A 25,928-nucleotide genomic window follows, 5' to 3' on the forward strand; every position below is an offset into this window, starting at 1 on the left:
CGATCTATGCATAGAATGATGCATCTAGGTTTATTGCCTAAAATTGATATTGACTTTGATAATAAGTGTGAAACTTGTACAGAATCCAAGTTTTCTAGGCAAACCTTTAAATCTGTTCAAGGAAGATCAAATGAATTACTTGGATTAATTCATAGTGACCTTTGTGACTTTAAATCTACACCAACTCGTGGTGGGAAAAATTATTATATAACCTTTATAGATGATTGCAGTAAGTATTGTTATGTATACTTAATACATAGCAAGGATGAAGCCTTACAGATGTTTAAGACATACAAGGCGAAGTTGAGAATCAACTTGATAGGAAAGTGAAAGTACTTAGATCAGATAGAGGTGGAGAATATGAGTCCACTGCATTTTCTGATTTTTGTGCAACTCATGGAATTATACATCAAACCACTGCACCATATACACCGCAACAAAACGGTGTAGCAGAAAGGAAAAATAGAACTTTCAAGGATATGATAAATTCCATGTTGAATAGTTCTGGGCTTCCACACAATCTGTGGGGTGAAGCCTTACTTACTGCAAATCACATCTTGAACAGAATTCCACATAAGAAGAGTAAACAATCTCCTTATGAAATGTGGAAAGAACGGATTCCTACATACAAGACACTGAAAGTGTGGGGTTGCCTAGCTAAAGTACAAGTACCCTTACCAAAAAGGGTAAAACTTGGACCTAAAACTATTGATTGTGTTTTCATAGGTTTTGCTAACACAAGTGCTGCATATAGATTTTTAGTTATTAAATCTGATATTTCTGATATACATGTTAACACAATTATAGAATCTGTTGATGCTGATTTCTTTGAGGAAATTTTTCCTTATAAAGAAAAGAGGTCAGTTCAAACAAAAGGAAAGTACATGATGGAAATCCTGATGAACCATCCTCTTCAGGTGTCCAAGAAAAGGAAGTGGAACCTAGAAGAGGAAAAGGACTAAAACACCAAAAAGTTTTGGACCAGATTTTGTAAGTTTCCTGATTGAAGAAGAACCACAAACTTATAAGGAAGCTATGGCTTCACCTGAGGCTCCATTTATGGAAGGAAGCTGTTAATAGCGAAGTAGAATCCATTATGCAGAACCATACGTGGGAATTGGTTGATTTGCCACCTGGTAACAAACCAATTGGATATAAATGGATTTTTAAAAGAAAGCTAAAAGCCGATGGTACTATTGATAAATACAAGGCACGTTTAGTTGCTAAAGGGTATCGGCAAAAGAAGGGTTGGATTATTTCGACACTTATTCTCCAGTATCAAGAATTACATCTATAAGGATGTTAATTGCTATAGCTGCAATACACAATATGGATATACATCAAATGGATGTAAAAACAGCTTTCTTGAATGGGGAATTAGATGAAGAAATATACATGGAACAACCAGAAGGTTTTGTGGTAAAAGGTCAAGAAACTAAAGTCTGTAAACTTGTTAAGTCTTTATATGGACTTAAACAAGCACCAAAACAATGGCATCAAAAGTTTGATCATACAATGATGTCACACGGATTTAAGATCAATGAATGTGACAAGTGTGTTTACATAAAAAACAATAAGAATTCTTGTGTTCTTGTATGTTTATATGTTGATGACATGCTCATAATGGGAACAAGTAAGGATGCGATAAATTCTACAAAGAAGATGTTGAATTCAAGTTTTGACATGAAAGACTTAGGTCAAGCTGATGTCATATTGGGAATTCAAATCAAAAGAAATAATGATGGGTATATTCTTACTCAATCCCATTATGCAGAAAAATTTTTAAGAAAGTTTGGTCAATTTGACTGCAAACCTGCTGTGACTCCTTTTGATGTAAACTGCAAGTTAAAAAAGAATAGTGGAGATGCAATTTCCCAATTGGAGTATTCCCAAGTAATTGGGAGCCTAATGTATTTAATGAATTCTACTAGGCCAGACTTAGCTTATTCAGTAAGCAGGCTTAGTAGATACACAAGCAATCCTGGACATGATCATTGGGAGGCACTAATCAAGGTGCTAAGATATTTGAAATACACCCAAGACTATGGATTGCACTACACTAGATATCCACCAGTTCTAGAAGGCTATAGTGATGCAAATTGGATTTCTGACAGTACAGAAACCAAATCAACTAGTGGATATGTATTTACATTAGGTGGAGCTGCAGTATCTTGGAAATCCTCTAAACAGACGTGTATAGCACGCTCTACAATGGAATCAGAGTTTGTAGCCTTAGATAAAGCTGCTGAAGAAGCAGAATGGCTGAGAAACTTCCTAGAGGACATTCCAATGTGGCCTAAGCCTGTGACAGCAATTTGTATACATTGTGATAGTATGGCAGCACAAGCAAGAGCCAAGAGTGGTGTATACAATGGAAAGTCAAGACATATCAGGCGTAGGCATAATACAATTAGACAATTGCTCTCAAATGGAATTATGTCCATTGACTATGTGAAGTCAAAGGAAAATATTGCAGATCCTTTGACAAAAGGCCTACCAAGAGAGCAAATAAAATTTACATCGAGGGGAATGGGATTGAAGCCAATCCAATGAATCAAACCTGACGGAAACCTAACCTAGTTGATTGGAGATCCCATGGTCTAGGTTCAATAGGCAAACTGGTTGGGTAAGATTCAAAAGTTGAACACACAATTTAACTCATTCCTATGATGATTAGTGTGTTGTCTGTTGATGTGAAGGTTATGCTTTGCATTTAATGACACTAATATCTTATTAAGAGGAGTTTAGGCAGAAAACTCTTAATTGGTGTCACCTATATGGGAGTAAATGTGGGGTCGCATTTATGAGAACGGAAAATTAAAAGGCTAAGTTCTCTAAAGCTCTCATGAAACCTGGGATATGTTCAGGACCAAAATGAACAAAAACGTATGAACTAACGTTTGTTAAGATGTTATATGTGTGAGACATATTGTCTAGGTTTACAATAACGGTGAACAGTTCAAGATCAACTATATCCACTGCGTCATCAAGTAAATCCGATATGTTTTCACTAGGGTAAGTTCAAGTCCAAAAGACACTTTTCCTGATGTATATAACATCTGTTTCCTCTCAAATGCATTACATACATTTAGCAGTAAAAGTATCACATTTCAAATGTGGGGTCTAGAATTTCGATTCAAATGTGGGGTATTGTTGGAAGTTTGAATTAAATTCAAGAACCTTTGTCCCACATTGATAGAAAGTAGAAAGAGTGAGGTCCTTATAAGTGTGGAAGTGCCACACTTAGTAAATGGAAGTAGGCCAAGTGGAAGCAATTTGGGCTTCAAAATCGATTTGGGCTTTGAATATTATATAAAAATATATAATATTTAATAGTCAAAAAGATGGGCCTTGGGCCTTGGGGCACTTTCAGATTTAAAATTATTTTTTGGTTTCGAATTAATAATTTTTTATTAATTCGGATTAGTTTTATTAACTGTTTTCTAACAGTTGTGACTCTTCTGATAAGGTTTCAGAAGTTTATTTAAATCAAATAAGGCCTCATACGTTCAAAAAAAGAAAAAGCATTCTACAAGCATTTCATATTGTCTGAGAGGAAAACAAACAACGTTCGCCAGATTCTAAGTCCGAGTGCTAGGGCTTAGAATACGATAGTTGAATCACGGGAGGCAGTCACCTGTAGAACTTCAAGCACCGAGAAGGGGTGAAATTACTGTCTTTAGGACATTGCATCAAATCATGCAAGCCTCTATCTCAAATTCAAGTCAGTTTTATTTATTGTTCATATACTTGTATTCGTGTTCAGTTTGTTATAAATTCTGTTTATATAATTGTTTTAATCAGTCATTGATAATTGTCTATCCAACAAGTAATAACAAACATATAACAGGAAATTAATGAGGGAAAGTCAGTAATTTAAAAAACTAAACAAGATATCAAGCATATTCTATTCCTTCAAAATAACATGACAGACTAAGAACTTTTAAAGGTATTTTGGCATAAATGAAAAACATTACCTCATCTAAAAAGGGACAAAAAATAGTACATGATAGAGAATTATCAAAACATATGTAGTAAAGAATACACATTGAGATCCCAGGCGTTTAAATGGATGCATAAGTCAGGCTTTAACATTAAAACTCAGGAATAAGATGAGCGCCTTGAAGCGCTTCTTTGTTGTGGTGTAGGCTGATGACAAGTTGGATAAAAAACCTTTAGAAGAACCCATAAACAAGCATGATCCAGATGAAAGATACCAGTGACTTGTAACCATGGTCTAAAATATCGATGATATCGAAAATATCGGTAGTCCAAAAACATGGAAATTTCTATGGAAATATCGGGATATTATCGATATCGATAAAAATTGAATAAAAACCACAGAAATTGTAAGAAAAACTTGGAAATTTTTATTGAAACTTTGGAGAATGTTTATTTAGTCAATTATCTATTAGTTTATAAAAAAATTAGAAGGAAATGCATTACATGATGGATTTAACTGATTTAAGTTGATTATACAGCGAGTTGGCAAACACTGTGAGTGTAGAAAATATGTAGTAATTAATGAAAAAAAGATTAAACACACCATAATCATTTATATATAATGATTTACTACAATATTTTACACTTTATACATTGCATGATAAGATACATGAGTGACTTAGTACCACATTGAATTCCTATGAGGTTCAAATTTTTCAATATATTCATCATCTCTATGTGTAGAGTAAGTGTATTGTGAAGAGTATTTATCAAATGATAAATCCCCAAAATAGTTTTGCATATAATTGTTAACATGTCACTCATATAAATATAAATATTTTAGCATATTATCACTAAAACATAAGTGATATATAGTGGTTAAGGTGTTGGAGGAGTAAAATGGGAGGGGTTCAAATCCCCCTTTGTGTTTTTTTTCCTCCCTTTGTTCCCTTTTTTTCTTCTTCTTTTTCCTTTTTTTTTTTCCTTTACATCGATATTTTTGATATTTTAGCGATATTACACCGATATTTTGATAAAATATTGCTGAAGTGGTGGGCGAAATTATCGATATCAATATTTTTCAATATTATCGTCGATATTGTCGATATTTATACGATATGCACATGGATATGTTCCGAAATATCCGTGATTCGAAAAAATCAAAATATCATCGATATTATCGATATTTCAGACTATACTTGTAACTAGGCAGCTGAGTTCTTTGATTTACAAATTACAACACAAATTTAATAGCTTTGATCAATGAATGTCTATAAAGATTGTTCAAGTAGGCAAGACTAATAGAACTGAAAGTGAAGGTGTGGACCTTTACCGGATCTACCCAATCAAAAATCCGATAGAGAGAAGAAAAAAAAAGCCGAAACGGAGTGATCCATGTACAACAGACTTTTGATTTTTAATCAACCACCTCAAGTTCAAAACTTCATCTTTTCATCAACATTTACAGTTAAACTAAGCATATACATATTCATTCATGATCATATCTTCATAGAGAGAGAGAGAGAGAGAGAGAGAGAGAGAGTTACAACTGCTTCTGCTACAGAACTGAAATTTGAGGCTCTTTGAGCTCTTGGGCAATATAAATACATATATACTGAGACAGACTTGGCGATATCTTGGGAGTTACTTGAGCTGCATGCGATAGTGGTGAGATCTGCATCTGAGAGAATAGAAGGAGAGAGAGAGAGAGAGAGAGCAGGGTGAGGGAAAACCTAATTCGCTTAAACTAAAAGGGTTTGTTTACATTTAATCAGATATGGCAGATTCTATTCTAACAAAATAGAACTCGCCTAATAAAATAATATTTTATATTTTATATTATATAATATATATTAAATCTGGACCGGTCCGGTTTTGTCTTATGTAAAACCGAAACGAGAATCGGTTTTGGTCCGGTCCGGTTGATCCAATTGTGTTGATTTTTAGTCAACTCAGTTTCCCCCTTTTTTCCTTCTAGTGCGGTTCGATTTTCCGATTTTTCGGGTCATATGCCCGCCCCTAGTAAACGTGTATCAAACGTGTTTAAAAAAATGAATTGAGATTTTACAAGCAAACATGGCAATTCTTTGCGTCATTTTCTTTTTCGGGTCAATATAGACTAGAGCTTGTTTTGATGTTGTAGCTACCCAATGAATTAGCTACCAAGCACTATATTGATAAAAAAAATAAAAAAAATAAAAGTAAAGCAAATATATATATATATATATATATACTTAAATTTAATGCTGCCCTTTCCTAATCGTATTTATCATACCTTATTGACCTTCAACTAATAACAAACAACAAAGGCAAGTGCAATTTGCGCCTCAACCCAACCCAAAACAATGGGCTGCAATTAGTACTTTCTATTTTCTTAGCCCATGATAATGTTGGGCTGGCCTAAACCCTACCAAAAATTTCAAGGTTCTTTTTACAAAAGCGCTTCTAACAAAATCATTTTTGAGCAAAAGTACGTCATGCAACTAACCCTTAACAAACAAATTAGTGGTTAAAGGCCCAATTTGGGATTGCTGTCACTTTTTAAAAAGTTGTTTTTGTTGTGCTTTGAAAATAATTAGCTGTAAAATAAAGCAACTCCATGTTTGGTAAACAATATTTTTAAAGTGTTGTTAGTATAAAAAGCAGTGTCAAAACCGTTTGGTAAAGTTTAATATAAAATTGTTGTAACTGTGAATAATAACTAAAATAGACATGATGTTAAAAATGTTATGTACTAATCATGTGGTGGTAGTGGTAGTGATGGAGTGGAGATGGTGGTGGTGATGAAGGTGGAGTTGGTGGTTGTGGTAGTGGTGGAGGTGAGGATGATGGTTGTGGAGGTGGTGGTGGTGGTAGTAGTGACAACATGGTGGTGGTAATGGCAGCATGGTGGTGGTGGTGGTGTTGGTTGTGGAGATGGTGGTGGATGTGTGGAGGTTTTGGAGGACGAGGTGGTTGTGGTGGTAGTGCTGCTGGTGGTGGTGATGGTGGTGGTGGAGGAGGTGGTGGTTGTGGTGGTGGTGGCGGAGGATGAGGAGAAGGATGTGGTGGTGGTGGTGGTGGTAGTGGTGGCAGTGGCGGTGGTTGTGGAGGTGGTTATGGAGGTGGTGGAGGTGGAGGTGGAGGAGGTGGTAGTGGTGGTAGTGATGGCAATGATGGTGGTGGTAGTGGTGGCAATGACGGTGGTTGTGGAGGTAGTGAATGTGGTGGTGCAAATGGTGGAGTTAGATGTGGAAGTGGAGGTGGTGTCATTTCTTAAAATGAATGCGGGTATTTTGGAAATTAAAAAAATTCATTAAAGGTTTATCTTTGCTTCTTTTGAAAGTAGCTTTGAAAAGTAACCTTGAGCCTGCTTTTAAAAGCTCTTTGTCAAAAGGCCTTGCTTTTAAAATAATCGAGGATATTTTATTTTACCAAACACCTTAAACTGCTTAACTTTAAAGTGAAGCAGGCGATTGTTGAAATTGGATTAGTGAGAAATTAATTGAGTGATTAAGAGTAATGAGAGGCGATTGGTTGTATCGAGAGAAGGCGAAGAAGGATGAGATTAAGAAGGCGGAGGCTTGGCGGAGCTGATGGTGGACGCAGTGAAGCGGCAGCATTCAAGAGTCGTTTGTGAGCGAGAAGCTAATTGAGTATGAAATTAGGGCCTTGACCACCACCATCACTCGCTTCACCAAACAGACCGATCAATGGCTCTCTGTCACTCATTCTATGAACTCCGCCATTAAGGTGGATAGAATTTCAATTATGCATTTTCGGTGATTTTCAGTTTTTCTTTTGTAAATTTAATTAATGTTGGTTTTTAAAGATGGGGTTTTTCTTCTTTGTGCGGCAGGAAATTAGAGATTTTGAGAATTGGATGAAGATCATGGAGTTTGATTGTAAGAGTATCACTGCAGCTATTCACAACATTCACCAAGCATGATCAAGCAGCAAGGTGTTAATCTTCACCAATTTCCATGTAATTTCTGATTATCTTCTCTATAATTTGTGAAGCATCTCAAATATAGAATAATAAACCTTGCTTCTTTTTGTCCCATATGGTATTTCACTTTTCACAATGTGCAAATCTGCTTGAAAACTAACTGAATTTAGTAGGATTTATTAGGGAAATTAGGACAAGGCTGCCAACACGGCTGTTATAATGTATCAACGATTGATAGTCACTCAGGTAGGTGCTGGGTGAACTGTCCCTAGCATCCCTCTTTATGAATGAGAGGGAGGCAAGTATATATCTCCCTTGCTTTACTTTGGTCACAATTGACATTGTAATGGCCTTTCCAAAATTTAACTAGAAATCAAATGACAATTGTATTTTGAAGAGGTCACATGAAGAGATGAAGAAGGAAAATGTCAAATGCAAAACGCAGCAACTTGTATCAGAAAACAGAAAACTCAGGTTGGCTTTTGGCTGACTCTGAGTTGAGTGTCAACATCTTAGGGATTAGGGTTAGGGTGGACTAACCAATAGCACATTACATCAGCTAATTCTGAAAAGGGTTTAATTAGATGGGATTTGTATTCTAATCTAGTACTAATCCTCTGTTTCACCGTTGACTTCCCAGTAAGACTTGGTCTGAACGGTGATTGTTAACCTGGATTTCATTAAAAATTAATCTTAAGAATAGAGTCGGCCACCTAACCATTTACTTGTTTTCTACTTCAGTGCTGCAACTTGGTTATGGTCGTGGAGAGAACTATCATTTTTTTTGCAGATTGTGTGCTGGAGGAACGACTTTGGGTTCTGCATTTATCTTACTTCCCCCAAAACAGACACCAAAGTCTTTGTAAGCAGCTGTGTTTTGTTAATGTAAGAACAGAAAACTATAATCAAATAGAGATAAAAACAAACACCAATGTGGGTTTAAGCATCTGTGTTTAAAATTAAGCAGGGGGTTTCCCGATCGCAATGCCTTGCAACGCAAGACATGAACGGTGGATATTAAAATGGTTTCATAATTAAAGAGATGACACGGATTAGGGTGGTAAGCAAAGCTGCTTTAGCATTTTGAAAAGGAAAATTAAAGTCAATACAGTTGGCTTATATATAACATACTCTGCTAATTAATTAATTAATTGAGTCGGCAAACTTTAGAAAGGAACTTGCCATATGTCAAATGAAAAATACATAGCGTTACATAAGACAATGCGAATTTGACAATATCAAACAAGTACCAGGTACCACCTCAACAAAGATATCAAACATTTGGGGAAAAAAAACTTGGACGACAAGAAGTATGCCATGTCTTGCAATATAATGTCAAAGAAAATCTTTATTATTAAATAAGATAGTTCATTTTTTGGGTACATAACAACATAACAGATTACACTTAGCCATGATCATGAACATCAAATCATGTCAATGGACTTCAAAAACTTTAATTGTTACAGAATAGGCCAACAAATGTATATCAAGTTAACACCGTTTCTCACACGCAGTTTCTTTCTACGCTTGGAATGACCAAAAAAAAAAAAATACAAACTAGAGAGAAACATATAGATGCAAACCAAACCCGTGCACCTCGCACACCAACCAAAAAGTGAGGAAAGAAAACTGGGGGATTCGTACCCTAAACTCCTCCAAACCAAGCTCCGGCACAAGTTGGATAATCACTAAATCCTAAAAGCTTAAACTTTTAGGAAATGGTCACAATGTCTATCAAGCATATAGAATCAAAAATTCGATTCTAATTGATTTTCCGGCAGTTGACTCTTACTTCTCCATTATTCCCAGTGAGAGGCTTGATGTTGCCCATGTTGATCATAGAATTTGCAAAGTCTTTTGCAAAAGATTCCGAGTTCCTGCTGTACTTCAGCACCAGCTTATCACTATCTGTACCATTATTTTTATAGAGCTCTTGATCAGAATGGAGGAGACCCTTTTGTTGTAACAAAGCCTTAAAGTAGACGTTATCGAATCGCCTTGTAGTTGAATCTAGTGGCCTTGTGTTGTTATCTCCTCCAGTGGTTGGACAATTGTATTTTGCAGAGGCTGCGAACTTGGGGTCTATGTTGGTATCATTGTAAATCCTGGCACGGAAGGTGGTGCACCGAGCAAGTCCAATGGTGTGGGCAGCTGAGAGCACAACCAAGTCTTTCAGGTTAAGTCCATGAGCTTGGAAGTTGGAGAGAAGCTGTGAGAAGCTGAATAATGGGGGTGGAAGATTTCTGTTTGCATCGTTCACGCTTGCATTTCTTGCATCCCTTCTTCCTAATTGTACTTCGTAATCAGGTCCTCCCAACTAAAACACAAACACAAAATTTCATTAATAAAAACATTTCATTCCATGTCTAAAGAAAATGAGTACTGTCAGCATCACCAAATTTGTCCGCCAGATGAATATTAGGGTTTAGTATGAAATTGGAACGTATACTGGGACAATATTTGGTGAACACATCTGATGAACCTAGCAATATTAGCAAACATGTATATACTCACAATGGATACAGAATCACGAGCTGCAACAGCTAATATATCTGCACATGAGACCACACTCTTGTAGCAAGCTTTGTCGACAGCTTTTTTGATATCATCGATCACGTTGAATCCCCGGATCGAATTCAGATTTGGGAAGGCGGTCTTCTCACCGATGAAGTTGGCAGTATCATCAAGCAGAACTGATCCATCGCAACCCTGTATCAATTCAACCATGAACACATATCAGGAAAAAAAATTTAGAACTGATCATTTACATGAACAACTATTTCAAGTGCACTATATGCATGCACAATCAATACAAGCTTAATTACATTAACAAAGCAGTCATGGAAATGAAGGCGAAGTAGAGAGGCTCCGATGCGTGGCTCATGGCTGATGGCCTGTTTGACGACTTTTCTGATAGCTGGCAGTGCCTCAGGGCACACTTTGTTGTAGAAACCAGAACTTAGTTTTGCAGATGTTGGCATCATACTAGTGGCAGCTACCACTACAAAACAGATGATCACAAGAAAAGATCGAAGAGCAGCCATGGCAGAAGGTTTTGATCTTGTCGAATTGGTGAATAGTGATGGTGAAGATCAAGGAGTTTGAGTGCTTATATATATATATAAAATTTGCGTTGCCCACTTGTTATTTCCAATTATAATAGAAAGCTTGTTAAATTGGATGTATAGACCAATTCTAATACGAGTAATTTTTGGTGCCTAGTATGATTTGATGATTGCATAGACCTGTTCCACGTAATTTGGAGCGTTAAATCCTCTTCTCTGTCTTTTCGTCTGAGCCAAGAGATGTAGAAGCTAAGGCAAACATACCACACCTCTTTTAATACTGAACTAATTAGTGAATAATTAAGATTGATTAACAAATATTTGACCAAAAAAGAGTAGTCAGCACTTGCTGATAGAGAGTACATCAAGCTGATGATCAGAAGATTAAGGGCAATTAATTTAATTAGAGGACGTGATTAAGTAGAATGATTAATGGCTTTCTGTCACTTATTTTATGAACAGTATAGGAAGTGCCATTAAGGTTTCATGCCACTTTTCTTTTTAATTATGTATTTTTGAAGTAGTTTTTCATTTCCTTGCAAGTTATAAATGCTGGTTTTTAAGGGTGTGTTTTATGTGTGGCAGTGGCAGGAAATTGGAGGCATTGAGAACTGGATGAAGATCATCCAGTTGTGGAACGAAAAATAAGTAGAAGCGATTGTTCTTGGAGTTCGACGCTTGCATGTGTACATATATAGGTTACTTAATTGTTGTTGACGATGACATGCCCCAATCCAGATACGAATACGTAACAAGTGTATTAGGATCACCTGCTTCATTTCATTCAAAGTTGACATTGGATGGAGTAACCTATCTAAGATTCAACAAGAAATTCAGTGTAGCTTAGTTTAAAAGAGGCCACATGAAAAGATACAATAGAATAATGTCAATGTAAATCATTGCTTGTACCAGAAACTCAGGATTTGGAAATTGCCAAGGCTGCTTCCAAATTGAATGTCAACTCCATATGAATTAGTAGTAGGTAATTACTAATTACGATGGATTAACCAATCAAACAAGTTTCTCAAATATCCGTTAAAATCCAGTCATTCTTTATCTTCACCATTTGACTTAAGACTTGGTCTATTAACTAACCTAAGATTCCATTAAAACTTTAATCTTATAGTATATAGTTAATTGGTCACCTAACCATTTACTTGTTTTCTTATTTAGTCTGCAACTTGGATACGGTCGTGGGAGAGAGAAACCATCGCCATTTTCAGATTGTGTGTGGATGTGGATCAATGTTGTCGTTTTGTCTTCTTCCCCAGAATTATTAGACATCAAAAGTTGGTGCAAGCTAAGCAACGTCTATTCTTTTTTAAATCAAACAAAAACAGAAGGGTTTTCCCAATTTCAGAATCAAAGCCTTGCAAGTATGCCGACGGTGGATATAAAAAAAAACAGTTTTATAATTTTATATATAAATGATGGGTAACCATGATTTCTTGTACATGATTTATACTAGAAGTCAATTACTTTTGGCTTATTATAATATACGTTTTGCTTTGCCGTTTAATTGCCATACGTCAAAAGACGATCGAGAGACTTGGCCTTTTCTGCCTCTCCTCCATGATCTTTGTCTTCAATATTCACAACATGAATAGAAGTGTCATACAAGTTAGCATGATATTCCCGCGTTTCATTATTTCAAACAAGTACCCCCTCCATAAAAATATAATAAACTTATTATTCAATATGAGAGTGTGCATTGTGAACATTAAACCATCCCTATACTAGGTCGATCAATAATAATGCTAGAGACATCACATTTGCTTGTTAAATAACGATTCGATATTTGTTAGTGACAAATAAGATTCATAATTGACTCAAATTTAAACAAATGAGGCACTTTTTACATCATTTCGTGAACAAATTTTTTTAAGTGTAACACTACTCCATCAGGAAGCAAACTTGTTTAGTTAGAATATTGGACTGCCTGCAAAAGCACAAGAACTAATGGGAAGAACAATGGTGTGGCATTGGCAAACTGCCCTCCGATACTTAAATCAGTAGCTAGTGTTGTAGAAATGAATTGACAAACAGTTTGCTGATCCTTTCTGAGATAACTAGCTAAGGGCTCTAATAATTTGAATTAAGGACGCATTTCATGTGGAAAAGAACTTTTGACGGAAAAGTATGCCATGCGTGTTGTATTAATTGTAATCTCAAACAGCTACTAATTAATAATTACTTAATGAACTTTTCCATTTATGTTAATCAGCTTGTTCTTGGAATTTTTTGAGAGGAAACGATATATTACATTTATAAATCAAGTACAAAGGCTATTAGCCATAAAGATTAGTACAAGAAAAAATACAAATACCCATTTAGGGTTAATATAAATGCGGAAGCACTGTAACCACGAAGCATATTTATAATCAACAGTTGAATCTGAAACTTTAAATTCCCATGCACCTGCATGTTCTGTATCAATTGTGGAAAAGAACTTGGACAAAGAGAATCTGTATATTTATTCTTTTAAAATAGTCCCTTTTTTTTGGGTACATAACGAGATAATGAACATTAAATGATCATGAGACCACACACTAATTGATTTTCCTGCAGTTCAATCTCACTTCTCCATCATTCCCAGTAAGAGGCTTGATGCTACCCATCTTGATCATGGATGCCGAAAAGTCTCTTGCAAAAGCAAATGGGTTCCTGCTGTATTTCAGCACCAGCTTATCACTATCAGTGCCATTATTTTTATAGAGCTCTTGATCGGAATGGAGGAGACCCTTTTGTTGCAGCAAGGACTTAAAGTAGATGGTATCGAATCTCCTCGTAGTTGCATCCAGTGGCTCTGTGTTGTCATCGCCTCCACTTGATGGGCAGTTTTGTCGGGCAGAGGCTGCAAAGTTGGGGTCTATGTTGGTGTCATTGTAGATCCTGGCTCGGAAGGTGCCGCATCGAGCAAGTCCAATGGTGTGGGCAGCTGAGAGCACAACTAGGTCTGTTAGGTCCAGCCCATGAGCTTGGAAGTTAGAGAGTAGCTGTGAGAAGCTGAAAACTGGAGGTGGAAGGTTTCTGTTTGCATCATTCAAGCTTGCAGTTCTTGCATCCCTTCTACCTAACTGTACTTGATAAAGAGGCCCTTCCAGCTAAAACACAAATAAGCAAAAACAAGAATTTCATTAGGTTTTGATCTGGACATATGTGTTCAACGATAAAAGTGATCGTAGGGTACTTTATTTTTAAGTAAGATACAAAAATGCGCATACTGACACATTATTTGGTGAACATTGTACTTACAAGAAATACAGAATCACGAGCTGCAACTGCCAATATGTCCGCACATGAGACCACGCTGCCTTTGCAAGCTTTGTCGACGGCATTTTTGATGTCATCGATCACATCGAATCCCCTGACTGAATTCGCATTTGGGAAGGCAGTCTTCTCACCGGTGAAGCTAGAAGTGTCATCAAGCAAAATCGATCCATCACAGCCCTGTATTCAAATCAGCCAAATAAATCATCTACATTTTAATGTACATGTATTGCAAGTGCAATGCATGCACACAATCAACTAATAGCTTTATTACATTAACAAAGCAGTCATGGAAGTGCAAGCGCAGCAGAGAGGCTCCGATTCTCGGCTCACGAAAGATGGCCTGCTTGACGACTCTTCTGATGGCTGGTAAAGCCTGAGGGCACACTCTGTTGTAGAAACTAGCACTTAGTTGTGCAGAGGTTGGAATTACAATAGTGGCAGCTACCACTACAATACACACTAGCAAAGATCGAAGACCAGCCATGACAAAGGTTAGGTTCTTTTTCTTCTCAAATTGCTGAGTAGGGGTGATGACGATCAAGGAGCTTGAGGGCTTATATAGAGGAAATTTGAATTTCCCCACTGGTTATTTTCATCAACCAATAATTGCCATGTAAATTAATAATACATACGGCTAATGTGACCTCATGGAATAATGAAGCTTTTGTTTAATTTTTTATTTATTTTAATGTATGGACCAATTCCGCAATATGAGTAATTTCTGGTGGGGTGCCTAAAATCCTTTGACCCAAAGGGTTTTTAATTTGTTTCATACAACATATCCCCATGCAAAGATGGCTAAAATTTCCCACACAATATTATATGTGCCTATAGCTATTTCAAACCATTAACACCTATAATGAGTTTTAACCTTGCATTACTCTAGTAAGGGACTTGTAACTTAAGTATTTAAGAGTAGTCTCCTATATCCGAGATCTGTGTTTGAATTTCCCAAGTCTTATGTTTGAATTCCCCTTCCCCAGTATCGCTTGTCTAAAAAAAACCTCGAACGTATGTCATTCGCGAAATGATCCAAAGACGTGTGGCTTAATGTATATGATAAAGGCTTGCCAACTCATGTTGGTCATTTAATATTGATTTTAAAAAAAGAGTTGGTCAGTTAATAATAATAATAAGGGATGTTGAGGATATGTTTGACCACCGAAAGTCGTATATATTTCTTGTTTTTCACAAATGTCAAACCTTTGCATATAACTCGGGATATAGCTCTCCGAAAACAAAATTAGCTGTTCAACCTTAAATTTCATGAAATTTCAATCTAATAATATTTCTTCTAAGACTAGAGTTCTTTTAATTTCATTATTTTTGCATATTAAAGCATTTAATTAAGGTCTATCATTTCTTCTAATGACACTTGAGCTAAAGTTATTAGGCCTCCTACTCCTTAAGAATCAAACTTTCACATGCTAACAGGATCTCCAAGGCCCCCCTCATTTTGCTAAAATTGCACAAAAACATTTTATACATGTTACTCCCATGACGCTCCTTATTTTAAGTAAGGGTAATGTTAGGCTTACCACCTCTCTAATAGAGGTGGAGCCCATCGATTCAATGGGGCCCATCTCTCTATTAGAGAAGTGATACACAATGTGGTATAAAAATGCAATAAGCTTAACATTTTCCTTTAAGTAATAGTATGGTTGAAGCACATTGTTGACATATTTCTCTATATTTTAGCTAATCAGCTCCTTTTAACTATTCCTTCGGAGATGCTCTAATTAAGTAGTTGTTCTATGTAATAAGAAAAAGAAAATTAAGATTAGATTAATCATGAAAATAGATTCAAATGTTAGGGACGATATTAAAACGAATAAACTTCTGGCAAAACAAAAAAAAAACAAAAAAAAAAAGAAACAAATTCACAAACTGAAAAGCTCTAACTACAACACATTGAATCAAAAATTGAAACAAAGTGCATGCATGTGTGTAATAATTATAATTATAATTATTTTTTTCTTGTTTGCAGCCAAGAATTTCTTTTATATTTTCAATAGAGTGGTAGAAAAGGTGTGCTTATAGAATAATACTTTTTTAGGAAAAAAAAAAGATAAGGCTAGGTCTTTGTAGAATAAGAAATATTAAAATGGACATAAAACAAATGCATGAAGAAGTAAATAGAATATTAGGATAATTGTTAGTTCACATCTAATAACTTACCCGTTCAGAAATAGGAGTCACAGCCCCAAACATTTTATACAAAATCAATGGAAGCTGGAACGAGTCCACTACCAATGGAGAGTGTATGAAATCATATTATTGAATTAATGGACTTAGTAATCTCGTAATTAGTCTATGCAGAAGATGATTATTGAATTTGTTTTGAATTAATCTTCTATGAGATCATCTTATTGAATGGAGGATACACTAATTTAATATAGGAGTTAGTTATAATGATGGAAGCGTAGGAAGCTAATAACAGTGTTTTATCCCCTCTATATATGAACATTTAACCTCTTCAACTTGTTGCGTGCAAATTAATCAGAAGCAGCTATCTCAACTAGTACATATCCATGGCAGCAGCTAATTCTCATCAACCTGTCTTGGTTTTGTTCACTACTTTTGTTGTTGCAGCTGCTATTGTGTTGGCCCCAACTACGTGCACTGCTCAACTCACTTGTGATTTCTATCAGCAGTCCTGCCCTCAGGCATTGCAAACCATCAGATCAGTTGTCAACGAAGCTATTAATCGGGAGAGGCGCATGGGAGCATCGCTCCTACGCTTGCACTTTCATGACTGCTTTGTCAATGTAGGTTTCGTTTTTTGGCTTTGTTCAACATTTTATTTTATTTTAATTTTTTGTTATTTCTTGTGTACAGACAAAATCATACTTTTCCGTGAGGTAGCACAATATTGTTGTTGATTATGTTGACAGACTGTGAATATGAACCGTTAATCATATGAATACTTATTTGCATGAGTGTTACAAAACCAAACCAAAGGTTGAGTAACTTTAGAGCGTGAAAGGTTGAGGAATAAATCTCACTTTAGAAACTGTACACTTTTTACCTGACAAGAAAGGAGATAGTTGTTTAACATAGAGCGTTTTTTGAATTATTACATACGTTCAAAAAACTTTAATGAAGATTTTAATACTGAAAACATTGACTATAGTTTCAATTTTTCCATCTTGGTGGCACAGGGGTGTGATGGATCGATTTTGCTGGACGACACAGTGAACTTCACAGGTGAGAAGACGGCGGGTGCGAATCTGAACTCTGTTAGAGGTTTTGATGTAATTGATGAAATTAAAGCAACCCTCAATACATATTGCAATGGCAATGTGGTCTCATGTGCTGATATCTTAGCAGTTGCAGCTCGTGACTCGGTTGAGATTGTAAGTGCTAAAAAAAGCCTTCGATGTTTAAATTGTCTAAAAAGGATTTTCCTAGCCATTTTATATTTTGCATGTTATATTGTTAACTAATAACAAATGAGTGTTGCTAAACGAATTCTAAAATTAACTGAGTACACCATACTACCAAACTATTTATTGAATTACTAATTTATCATAATATAAAATGATAAATAAAATTAAGGTGTACTCAGTTAATTTTAATATTCTTTTAGCTTTTTTTCCCTTGATGTCCTCTGCCTAATGATTTCTTGCAAATTCAAGATATAATTAGAAAGAAAAGATGATTGTTGTTCAAAATTAATAGGATTATCTCCATCCTCAACCAAACCTCAAATAATTAATTGTGGAAATTTTAAAATGGTTGGTTTTTGACACGTCAAAAGTAGATTTTTTTATTGTCTCCTCTGCTTGATCTACATATATTTATTGTCTCCTCTGCTTGATCTACGTAGTACCGTAAATTCATACATCAATTCGCTACGTGAGTCCATCAATGGTGAGGCCCTACTGTCAACAACTGAATACAAAATGCGTTTTGGAGTACGAGTTTCCATCTTGGACCAAAAACAACCCAATATTTACATTGTTATTGCCTTAGCTAAAAGAAATTTGAGATTTTTCGCACAAAATATTGGCCGATTTGAATTTGTTTCTTTAAATTTCAAAGGAGAACTATCAAAGGAAATTTTTTGGGTTCTGGGTACTTACTGTTGGCCGTTGCAGATTTTCAAAGGCAGAGAGAGTGACGCTATTATTTCAGTGATACTAATTTACCCTAATATAAAATGGTCAAAAAGTATTAGGGTGTAGCTGGGGTATTTTGGTAGTTAATTAGGCCACCTCCAACGCAGACCCTTTTGCGGGGCCCCTTTGCAGGGGTTTGGACCTCCAGCAAGCGCTAAGCACCTGGGCAAGATCTGCCTGGCTCAAGCCAGGCGCAGACGTCATCAAGCAAAAAAATTTCAAAAAATTTGAAAAAAATTCAATTTAAAAAAAAAAACCAAAAAATTATGGATGTTTTCCCTATAAATACATAACAATTTTATTCACTTTCCACACCAAATCCTCATACAAACTCTTCTCCTTCCAATATTTGTAAATTGTAATTTTTTTTTCTTGCATTTGTAAATTGTTTATATTTTCTTTCATATTTATTTTTTTCTTGCATAATCATTTTATTTCTTGCATTTCTAAATTGTTTATATTTTGTTGCATAAAATCTTTTTTTTTTCTTGCCCTTGCCCTAGCCTTTTGGAGTGGAACCAAAAAAGGCAAGGCTGTCACTATTCACGTGAATAGTAGCAGCTCTTGCCTTGCCTTTGCCTTAGCCTTAGCCTTAGCCTTAGCCTTTTGGGGTGGACATGCTCTTAGGGTGTACTTAGTTAATTTTACATTTTGATTTAAATATTATGGTGTACTTAGATTATAGGGTGTACTAAGTTAATTTTAGGATTCGTTTAACAGCACTCTAACAAATTAGCCTAATTAAAAATGGATAAATTAGTCCAACTCTTGTGCTGCTTGTGTTTAGCTGGGAGGCCCTTCCTATTCCTATGAAGTACAATTGGGTAGAAGAGATGCAACAACTGCAGTCTTGAATGATGCAAACAGAAATCTTCCTGCTCCAACTTTCGACTTCTCTCAGCTTCTCTCCATCTTTCAATCTCATGGTCTAGGCCTGCAAGATCTGATCCTCCTCTCAGGGGGCCACACCATTGGACTAGCTAGATGCACCACCTTCAGGGACAGGATTTACAATGACACCAATATAGACCCTGAGTTTGCAGCCTCCTTGAAAGAGGGTTGTCCTGTAAATGGTGGAGACGACAACACGACGCCAATAGACTCAACCACAACGCAGTTTGATACCGTGTACTTCAAGTCTTTGCTGCAGAAAAAAGGTCTCTTCCATTCTGATCAGGAGCTCTTTAAAAGTGATGGCAGTGATAGCGATAATCTGGTGCAGCATTACGCTAACAGCCCCGAGGATTTCAAAGTAGATTTTGGGGCTTCCATGATCAAGATGGGTAACATAAACCCCTCACTGGATATGCTGGTGAGATAAGGCTCAATTGCAGGAAAATCAACTAGGACTAAAATATGTCCACTCAAAGTAACAGAGTAAAGCAACATTGGAGAGTTGTTATGTCCATTGTGTAAAACATTTAAAATCTAGTTTGAATAATTGCTGAACTCTTTTATTAATATATGCCTATGGTATTTAGTTATTAATCTAATTTTGGAGTGTATTGAGTTAGCCAATGGCATACAAGATATAATGTCAGCCTGCATTTAAACGAAGACTGGCCAAAATAGATGCTCAAAAGTCAAATATGTACAGGTTATGCAGTTCTAGTTATGGCTGGCGGCCGGCGGTGAGGTGGAAGAGAAGGGGAGGAGAACTGGGTTGTGTTTATATTGCACACTCCACACAAGGCAAGAAAAAAAATGGACATAAAACAAATGGATGAAGCAGTAAATGGAATACTAGGATAGTTGTTTGCTCACATCCAATAACTTAGGCTTTTAGAAATAGTGGTAAACAAAAACAAATTTGATCATACACAAGAAGTCAAAGCCCCAAACATTTTTATACAAAAACAAAGGAGGTCGGAACGAGTCCACATTCGATGGAGTGTAACATGGTACAAAATCAATTATATTATTTCCGGGATAGAGAATTAATGGACTTAGTAATCTCTTGACAACTAACATGTTCTGAATTAATCATCTATGACATCAGCTACACTAATATAATAGGATATTATAATTAATGATGGAAACATAGGAAGCCAACAGTGTTCTATCACCTCTATATATGAACACTCAGCCTCTTCAACTTGTTGCATGCAAATTAGCCTGAGTAGTTAGCTCAACTAACGTATATACCATGGCAGCAATTAATTGTCATCAATCTGTCTATGTTTTTGTCACTACTTTTTTTGTTGCAGCTGCTATTGTGTTGGTCCCAACTACATGCACTGCGCAACTCACTTCTGATTTCTATAAGCAGTCCTGCCCTCAGGCATTGCAGATCATCAGATCAGTAGTCCAGAGAGCTATTAACCGGGAGGCACGCATGGGAGCGTCGCTTCTACGCTTGCACTTCCATGACTGCTTTGTCAATGTAGGTTTCATTTTGTGGCTGTGTTCAATATCTTCTTTTTTTTGTTATTTCTTGTATACAAACAGAGCCATACTTTTCCACAAGGTAGCGAAATACTGTCTGTTGTCAGACTGTGAATCTAAAGCATTGATCATATGAATACTTATTTGAATGAGTGTTACAAAACCAAACACTTTTAGAGTGTGTGTGGTCAAGTTTCACCTCTGTATGGACAAGGAAAAAAGATCACTTGAGATTTGGAAACTGTACAGTTTTTACCTAACAAAAAAGGAGATAGTTGTTTGACATTAATCATCTTGGATTATTTGTATTAATACTTATGTTTAAAAAATCGTGAAGATTTTTAATACTAAGATATATTGATTAGTTTGAATTTTTCCATCTTGGTGACAGGGGTGTGATGGATCAATTTTGCTCGACGATACGGATAGCTTCACTGGTGAGAAGACGGCTGGTCCAAATCTGAACTCGGTTAGAGGTTTTGATGTGGTTGATGACATTAAAGCAGCCCTCAATAGAGATTGCCATGGCAATGTGGTATCATGTGCAGACATCTTAGCAGTTGCAGCTCGTGACTCGGTTGAGATTGTAAGTGCTAAAAAAAAGTCTTCAATGTCAAAACTGTCTAAAAGGCTTTTTAGCCATTTTATATTTGACATGTTATGTTGCTGGACTCTCAATTTGAACCGTGCATTTAACTAATAATACACTTGATCAATCATAGAATTTCATAGCCTGGCCCCATAATAACAAATTAGCCTAGTTAAAAATGGATAAATTATTCCAACTCTTGTGCTGCTTGTGTTTAGCTGGGAGGCCCTTCCTATTCCTATGAAGTACAATTGGGTAGAAGAGATGCAACAACTGCAGTCTTGGATGATGCAAACAGAAATCTTCCTGCTCCAACTTTCGACTTCTCTCAGCTTCTCTCCATCTTTCAATCTCATGGTCTAGGCCTGCAAGATCTGATCCTCCTCTCAGGGGGCCACACCATTGGACTAGCTAGGTGCACCACTTTCAGAGCCAGGATTTACAATGACACCAATATAGACTCAGAGTTTGCAGCCTCCTTGCAAAAAGGTTGTCCGGCAAATGGTGGAGACGACAACACTGCGCCAATAGACTCAACTACAACGCATTTTGATACTGTGTACTTCAAGTCTTTGCTGCAGAAAAAAGGTCTCTTCCATTCTGATCAGGAGCTCTTTAAAAGTGATGGCAGTGATAGCGATAATCTGGTGCAGCATTACGCTAATAGCCCCCAGGATTTCAAAGAAGATTTTGGGGCTTCCATGGTCAAGATGGGTAACATAAAGCCTCTCACTGGATCTGATGGTGAGATAAGGCTCAATTGCAGGAAAATCAACTAAGACTTAATATGTGTCTACTTGAAAACAGAGTGAAGCAACATTGGAGAGTTGTTATGTCCACTGTGTTAAACATTCCAAAAATCTAGTTTGAATAATTGCTGAACCCTTTTATTAATATATGTCTATGGTATTTAGTTATTGATCCTAATTTTGGTGTGTATTTAATTAGCAAATGGCACTGTTTGTCAGCCTACATTTGAACAAACAGACAAAGACTGGCCAAAATAGTTGCTCAAAATCTGAACAAGCTATGCAGTTCTAGTTTTGGTCTTGAAGGCTGATAACAGAACCCAGAAAAGAAAGGACGATAAACTTGAAGGCTAGACAGCCTTTGAAATTTTCAAATGAACTGTTCTAGCCATACCAATCAATCTGATTCAACAATTAATTCCATATTATAGATGTTCAACCATTAATTACATATTATAGATTATTTTCAAAGCCATTAATTACATATCAGAATTGGATATTTCTAAATGCTTTTTGGAAAATATTCAACTGCTACATTACATAACAAGGATTTGAGTTTGACGTTTTAAATTTAAATCTTTACTTAAAAAAAAAAAAATTCGGCCCTTTTATTTATTTATTTATTATTATTATTATTATTTGTCATTTGGTTATTAGAACAATTAGAACAGAGGCTTTGACCTACATAAAATAAAAAAATAAAAAATAAATCATTACTTGATAAGTGTTTTTTCTTGTGACATATGTAATATGGATCCAACACCAACTTATGGGCATAAAGATTATAGATCCAGTTATTTTGTCATTCTAAACACAGAATTCTCTACTCTTAAATTCTCATAAAGTCAGTCTACTATATTATTTAGGTTTTTTTTTTTCCTTGAATTGTTTTCTGCATAAATAATAAATAGAACTGCAGAGATGTATTGTGCAGGCACAATAATCAAATTACTGGTGGAAGCAAAAAACATCAAAGAAAGCAACAAATGCAATGTGGTTTGTATCCATTTTTCGCAATCTTAGGCACTTATCCAAGCAAAGATTTTTCAACAGTGACAGTGAACATCTGCCATTTTGGTATAGATTTAAGCTAACATAATACACTTTTATCAGATTTTGGCCCTTTTCTGATCGAGATTTTGGGGATACAAGACTCAATTGCAGGATAGTAAGGCTGTGTTTGGTGACCATTAAAAAAAAAGGCTGTCGTATGATTTTGTTTCAACCTTTTTTGCAACTCAGTTGTTCTCTGATTTTAAACAAAAAATTTATTTGTGCACAAGGCCACATAATTCTGAACAAAGTAGCAATGTCTTTGTGCAAAATACTTGTATGAATAGCAGAGGTCAATAGTTTATGCTGTCTTCTGACTTACAGATATGAATTTGTAGTTCAGATCAGCTATCTTATTAAATAGTAGTTGTAATTCTACATTTCTGTTTTGAGATTGGCATACAACATAATTATATTTCACACCGATTCTAATCAAGGCAAGAACTAGGAAAAATTAAAATAAAGAGTTACTTCATCTCATATATAACTTGATTTGTACTGAACTAGATCAATTTCAACGCCTCGGATCAATTTGTTTTGCGACAGTTGGTACGAATTTGACCGCTGGTTCCTGTAAGCGGGCTAAGGTTCCCCATTTTCACCATGGCATTGGCAAAATCTGTATAAAAAGTTCCAGAGCTGGTGCTATAAGTGGTAACCAGAGAGTCTGTTGAACCACCACTGAAAAGTTGCTGATCAGAATGCAAGAGACCCTTGCTATCCACCAAGTTCTTGAAATAAGCGTTATCAAAGAAAACCGGGCTTGTAATATCCAGTGGAGAAAGGTTGTCATCAGTCCCAGAGCTCTGAGTACAGTTTGATTTCAAGAAGGTAGCAAATTCTGAATTGATGTTAGTCTCATTATATATTCTGTTTCGGAACATTCGACACCTGGCTTGACCCATTGTGTGAGATCCTAGTCGTACACATGAATGGTTTTCATTAGAGGAGACAGATTATGCAAGTAAGTGAATCAAATATAATTTCTTGGAAGTCAAGTAATTGAAATTTCAAGAAGTACCCAAATACTTTGTTGCTTTTTACATTATGTACTTACCAGAGAGAGCCACCAATTCTTCGGCACTAAATCCTTTAGTTGAGAAAGAAGAGATGAGGTCTTTAAGATCTAGACTTGGAGATGGGAGTTCAGTATTTGCATCACTTAAACTTGCTGTGGTTGAGTCTCTTCTGCCCAACTGAACTGTCCATGAAGGGCCACCAAACTGCATAAACATAAATTAACATCATCTAACTATATAGCAATTACTTATTCCTTTCAACTTTCATGACTTCTACTCTTTCTTTTAGGCATAAAATGTGACTTACTGAAAGAACTGAATCGCGGGCTGCAATGGCAAGGATATCTGCACACGAAACAACACCGGGGCAGATACTTTCTAGCTGAGATTTTATAGTATCTATCACTTCGAATCCCCTCAATGATCCTACATTTGGTAAAGCTGTCTTTTCCCCAGTGAAATTTGAAGTGTCGTCTAATAATACAGATGCATCACATCCCTGTTGAAAACCATACGAAAAATTCATCAATACTAATAATGACCAAGAAGGATTTTGTTTGTGATTTTTGTTATACACAATAAATTAATCCTTTTGTAATTGTTCATATGCATGCAGGCAAAGCTTCCTAGTTTCTTTCTACAACAAGCATATTTATTACATGAAGTTGCAGCCAAATATGTATAAATTATAACTACAAAGAACAAAGTTGTGTATGCTGCTTTCTGTTGTTGAGTCATACTGCCATGAAGGCACCAAGAAGAGTGCTCTCTCTGGTCATTTCAGCTAGTTCTGGACAACATTTCACACAATTCCTAACATATATGAAATTAAAACACAGTGACAAGTACTAGCTCAATCAAATATAAACTTGGTGGGAAAGGAGGGAGGGTGGGAAAGGACATGCATTAACAAAGCAATCATGGAAATGGAGACGGAGCAAGGACGCCCCCATCCGATGCTCCTTCACCACCGCATTAATAACTGCACTCTTAACGACAGAAAGGGCTCGGGGGCACGTTGTTGCATAATAATCTGAGGACAATTGTGCGGATGCTATCCTAAGCAGCATCAAAAGCACAAAGAAGCAGAATCTGTTATAGTGTGAGATAGAAGCCATAATGCCAAAAAATAGAGGGCAAGAAACTTGTTTCACTTTTTTCTTTCTCCAGCGGAATGGAGCTTAAAACATGTATAAATAGAGGATTGCTTTAGTGGATTTTTAACTGTTTGCCAATTTACTATTAATGGTTCTAAGTCAATACTAAAACTTTATCCAAACCTACCAAAATTGTCTAACTATTAAAAATCAAACATTGAAATTTCAATAGTTTTATTATTCTTTAGTATCTAAAGTACTTTTCAACCCAAACTCCACTTCATAAAAAAAAAAGTGGCTGACCTATCATTGTAATGCAGAGGATGTCTCGCTGAATTTTACTGTGTTACAGCGTTAAGGGGAGAAAGAGGGAGAACTAAACACAATAGTGATTTGACCATCAGACTACGTTAGATGTTATGTTACATGTGTGAACATGTTTTTCATGGAGGAATCAAATTTGGTCAAACCAACAAAAGGTAAATTGCAACTTGCATATGTTATTTTACTACCACCTTTGCATGAACCTGGTTGAAATTGGAAAAAAATGTTTTTGCAATTGCCCCAAACTTTAGAAACTTCCGACATCTGTAGAACATAAATTCCATAAAGCGCTTCAGAAGGGTAAGCAAAGTCTAAATGCCCCAAACTTGTTATACGAATTCAGTGGGTATCTGGAGGATTAAATTCAAAGCTTTCATTTTTCC

General features: G+C 36.0%; 4 protein-coding genes and 2 pseudogenes across 5 annotated transcripts; 3 read left to right on the plus strand and 3 right to left on the minus strand.

The window, feature by feature from the left end:
• The first annotated feature begins 7,088 nt into the window (after positions 1-7,088).
• LOC103343814 (biogenesis of lysosome-related organelles complex 1 subunit 1 pseudogene) lies at positions 7,089-7,881 on the plus strand (annotated as a pseudogene).
• Positions 7,882-9,631: 1,750 nt separating this feature from the next.
• Positions 9,632-10,949, minus strand: LOC103342743 (peroxidase RIP1-like). The gene is made up of 3 exons (XM_008246417.2): positions 10,696-10,949; positions 10,385-10,579; positions 9,632-10,187 (listed from the first exon to the last, which is right to left on the minus strand). The coding sequence occupies exons 1-3, from the start codon at positions 10,912-10,914 to the stop codon at positions 9,633-9,635; spliced, it is 969 nt and encodes a 322-aa protein (XP_008244639.2). The 5' UTR covers positions 10,915-10,949; the 3' UTR covers position 9,632.
• A 2,483-nt stretch (positions 10,950-13,432) lies between these two features.
• On the minus strand, positions 13,433-14,692 carry LOC103342650 (peroxidase RIP1-like). The gene is made up of 3 exons (XM_008246317.2): positions 14,480-14,692; positions 14,191-14,385; positions 13,433-14,039 (listed from the first exon to the last, which is right to left on the minus strand). The coding sequence occupies exons 1-3, from the start codon at positions 14,690-14,692 to the stop codon at positions 13,485-13,487; spliced, it is 963 nt and encodes a 320-aa protein (XP_008244539.2). The 3' UTR covers positions 13,433-13,484.
• Positions 14,693-16,692: 2,000 nt separating this feature from the next.
• LOC103328966 (peroxidase RIP1-like) lies at positions 16,693-19,792 on the plus strand (annotated as a pseudogene). The gene is made up of 3 exons (XR_016123318.1): positions 16,693-16,976; positions 17,370-17,564; positions 19,117-19,792. The product of XR_016123318.1 is annotated as a peroxidase RIP1-like (transcript).
• A 668-nt stretch (positions 19,793-20,460) lies between these two features.
• Positions 20,461-22,220, plus strand: LOC103334740 (peroxidase RIP1-like). The gene is made up of 3 exons (XM_008237741.3): positions 20,461-20,712; positions 21,106-21,300; positions 21,522-22,220. Exons 1-3 carry the CDS (start codon positions 20,476-20,478, stop codon positions 22,080-22,082), a joined length of 993 nt encoding a protein of 330 aa, XP_008235963.2. The 5' UTR covers positions 20,461-20,475; the 3' UTR covers positions 22,083-22,220.
• A 1,146-nt stretch (positions 22,221-23,366) lies between these two features.
• On the minus strand, positions 23,367-25,278 carry LOC103329064 (cationic peroxidase 1-like). Its single transcript, XM_008231525.2, has 4 exons — positions 25,030-25,278; positions 24,432-24,623; positions 24,163-24,328; positions 23,367-24,021 (listed from the first exon to the last, which is right to left on the minus strand). The coding sequence occupies exons 1-4, from the start codon at positions 25,240-25,242 to the stop codon at positions 23,633-23,635; spliced, it is 960 nt and encodes a 319-aa protein (XP_008229747.2). The 5' UTR covers positions 25,243-25,278; the 3' UTR covers positions 23,367-23,632.
• Between the last annotated feature and the right edge of the window lie 650 nt (positions 25,279-25,928).

Source organism: Prunus mume, linkage group LG1 (genome assembly GCF_029339155.1).
Source record: "Prunus mume cultivar Tortuosa linkage group LG1, ASM2933915v1, whole genome shotgun sequence".
Classification (NCBI taxonomy): domain Eukaryota; kingdom Viridiplantae; phylum Streptophyta; class Magnoliopsida; order Rosales; family Rosaceae; genus Prunus; species Prunus mume.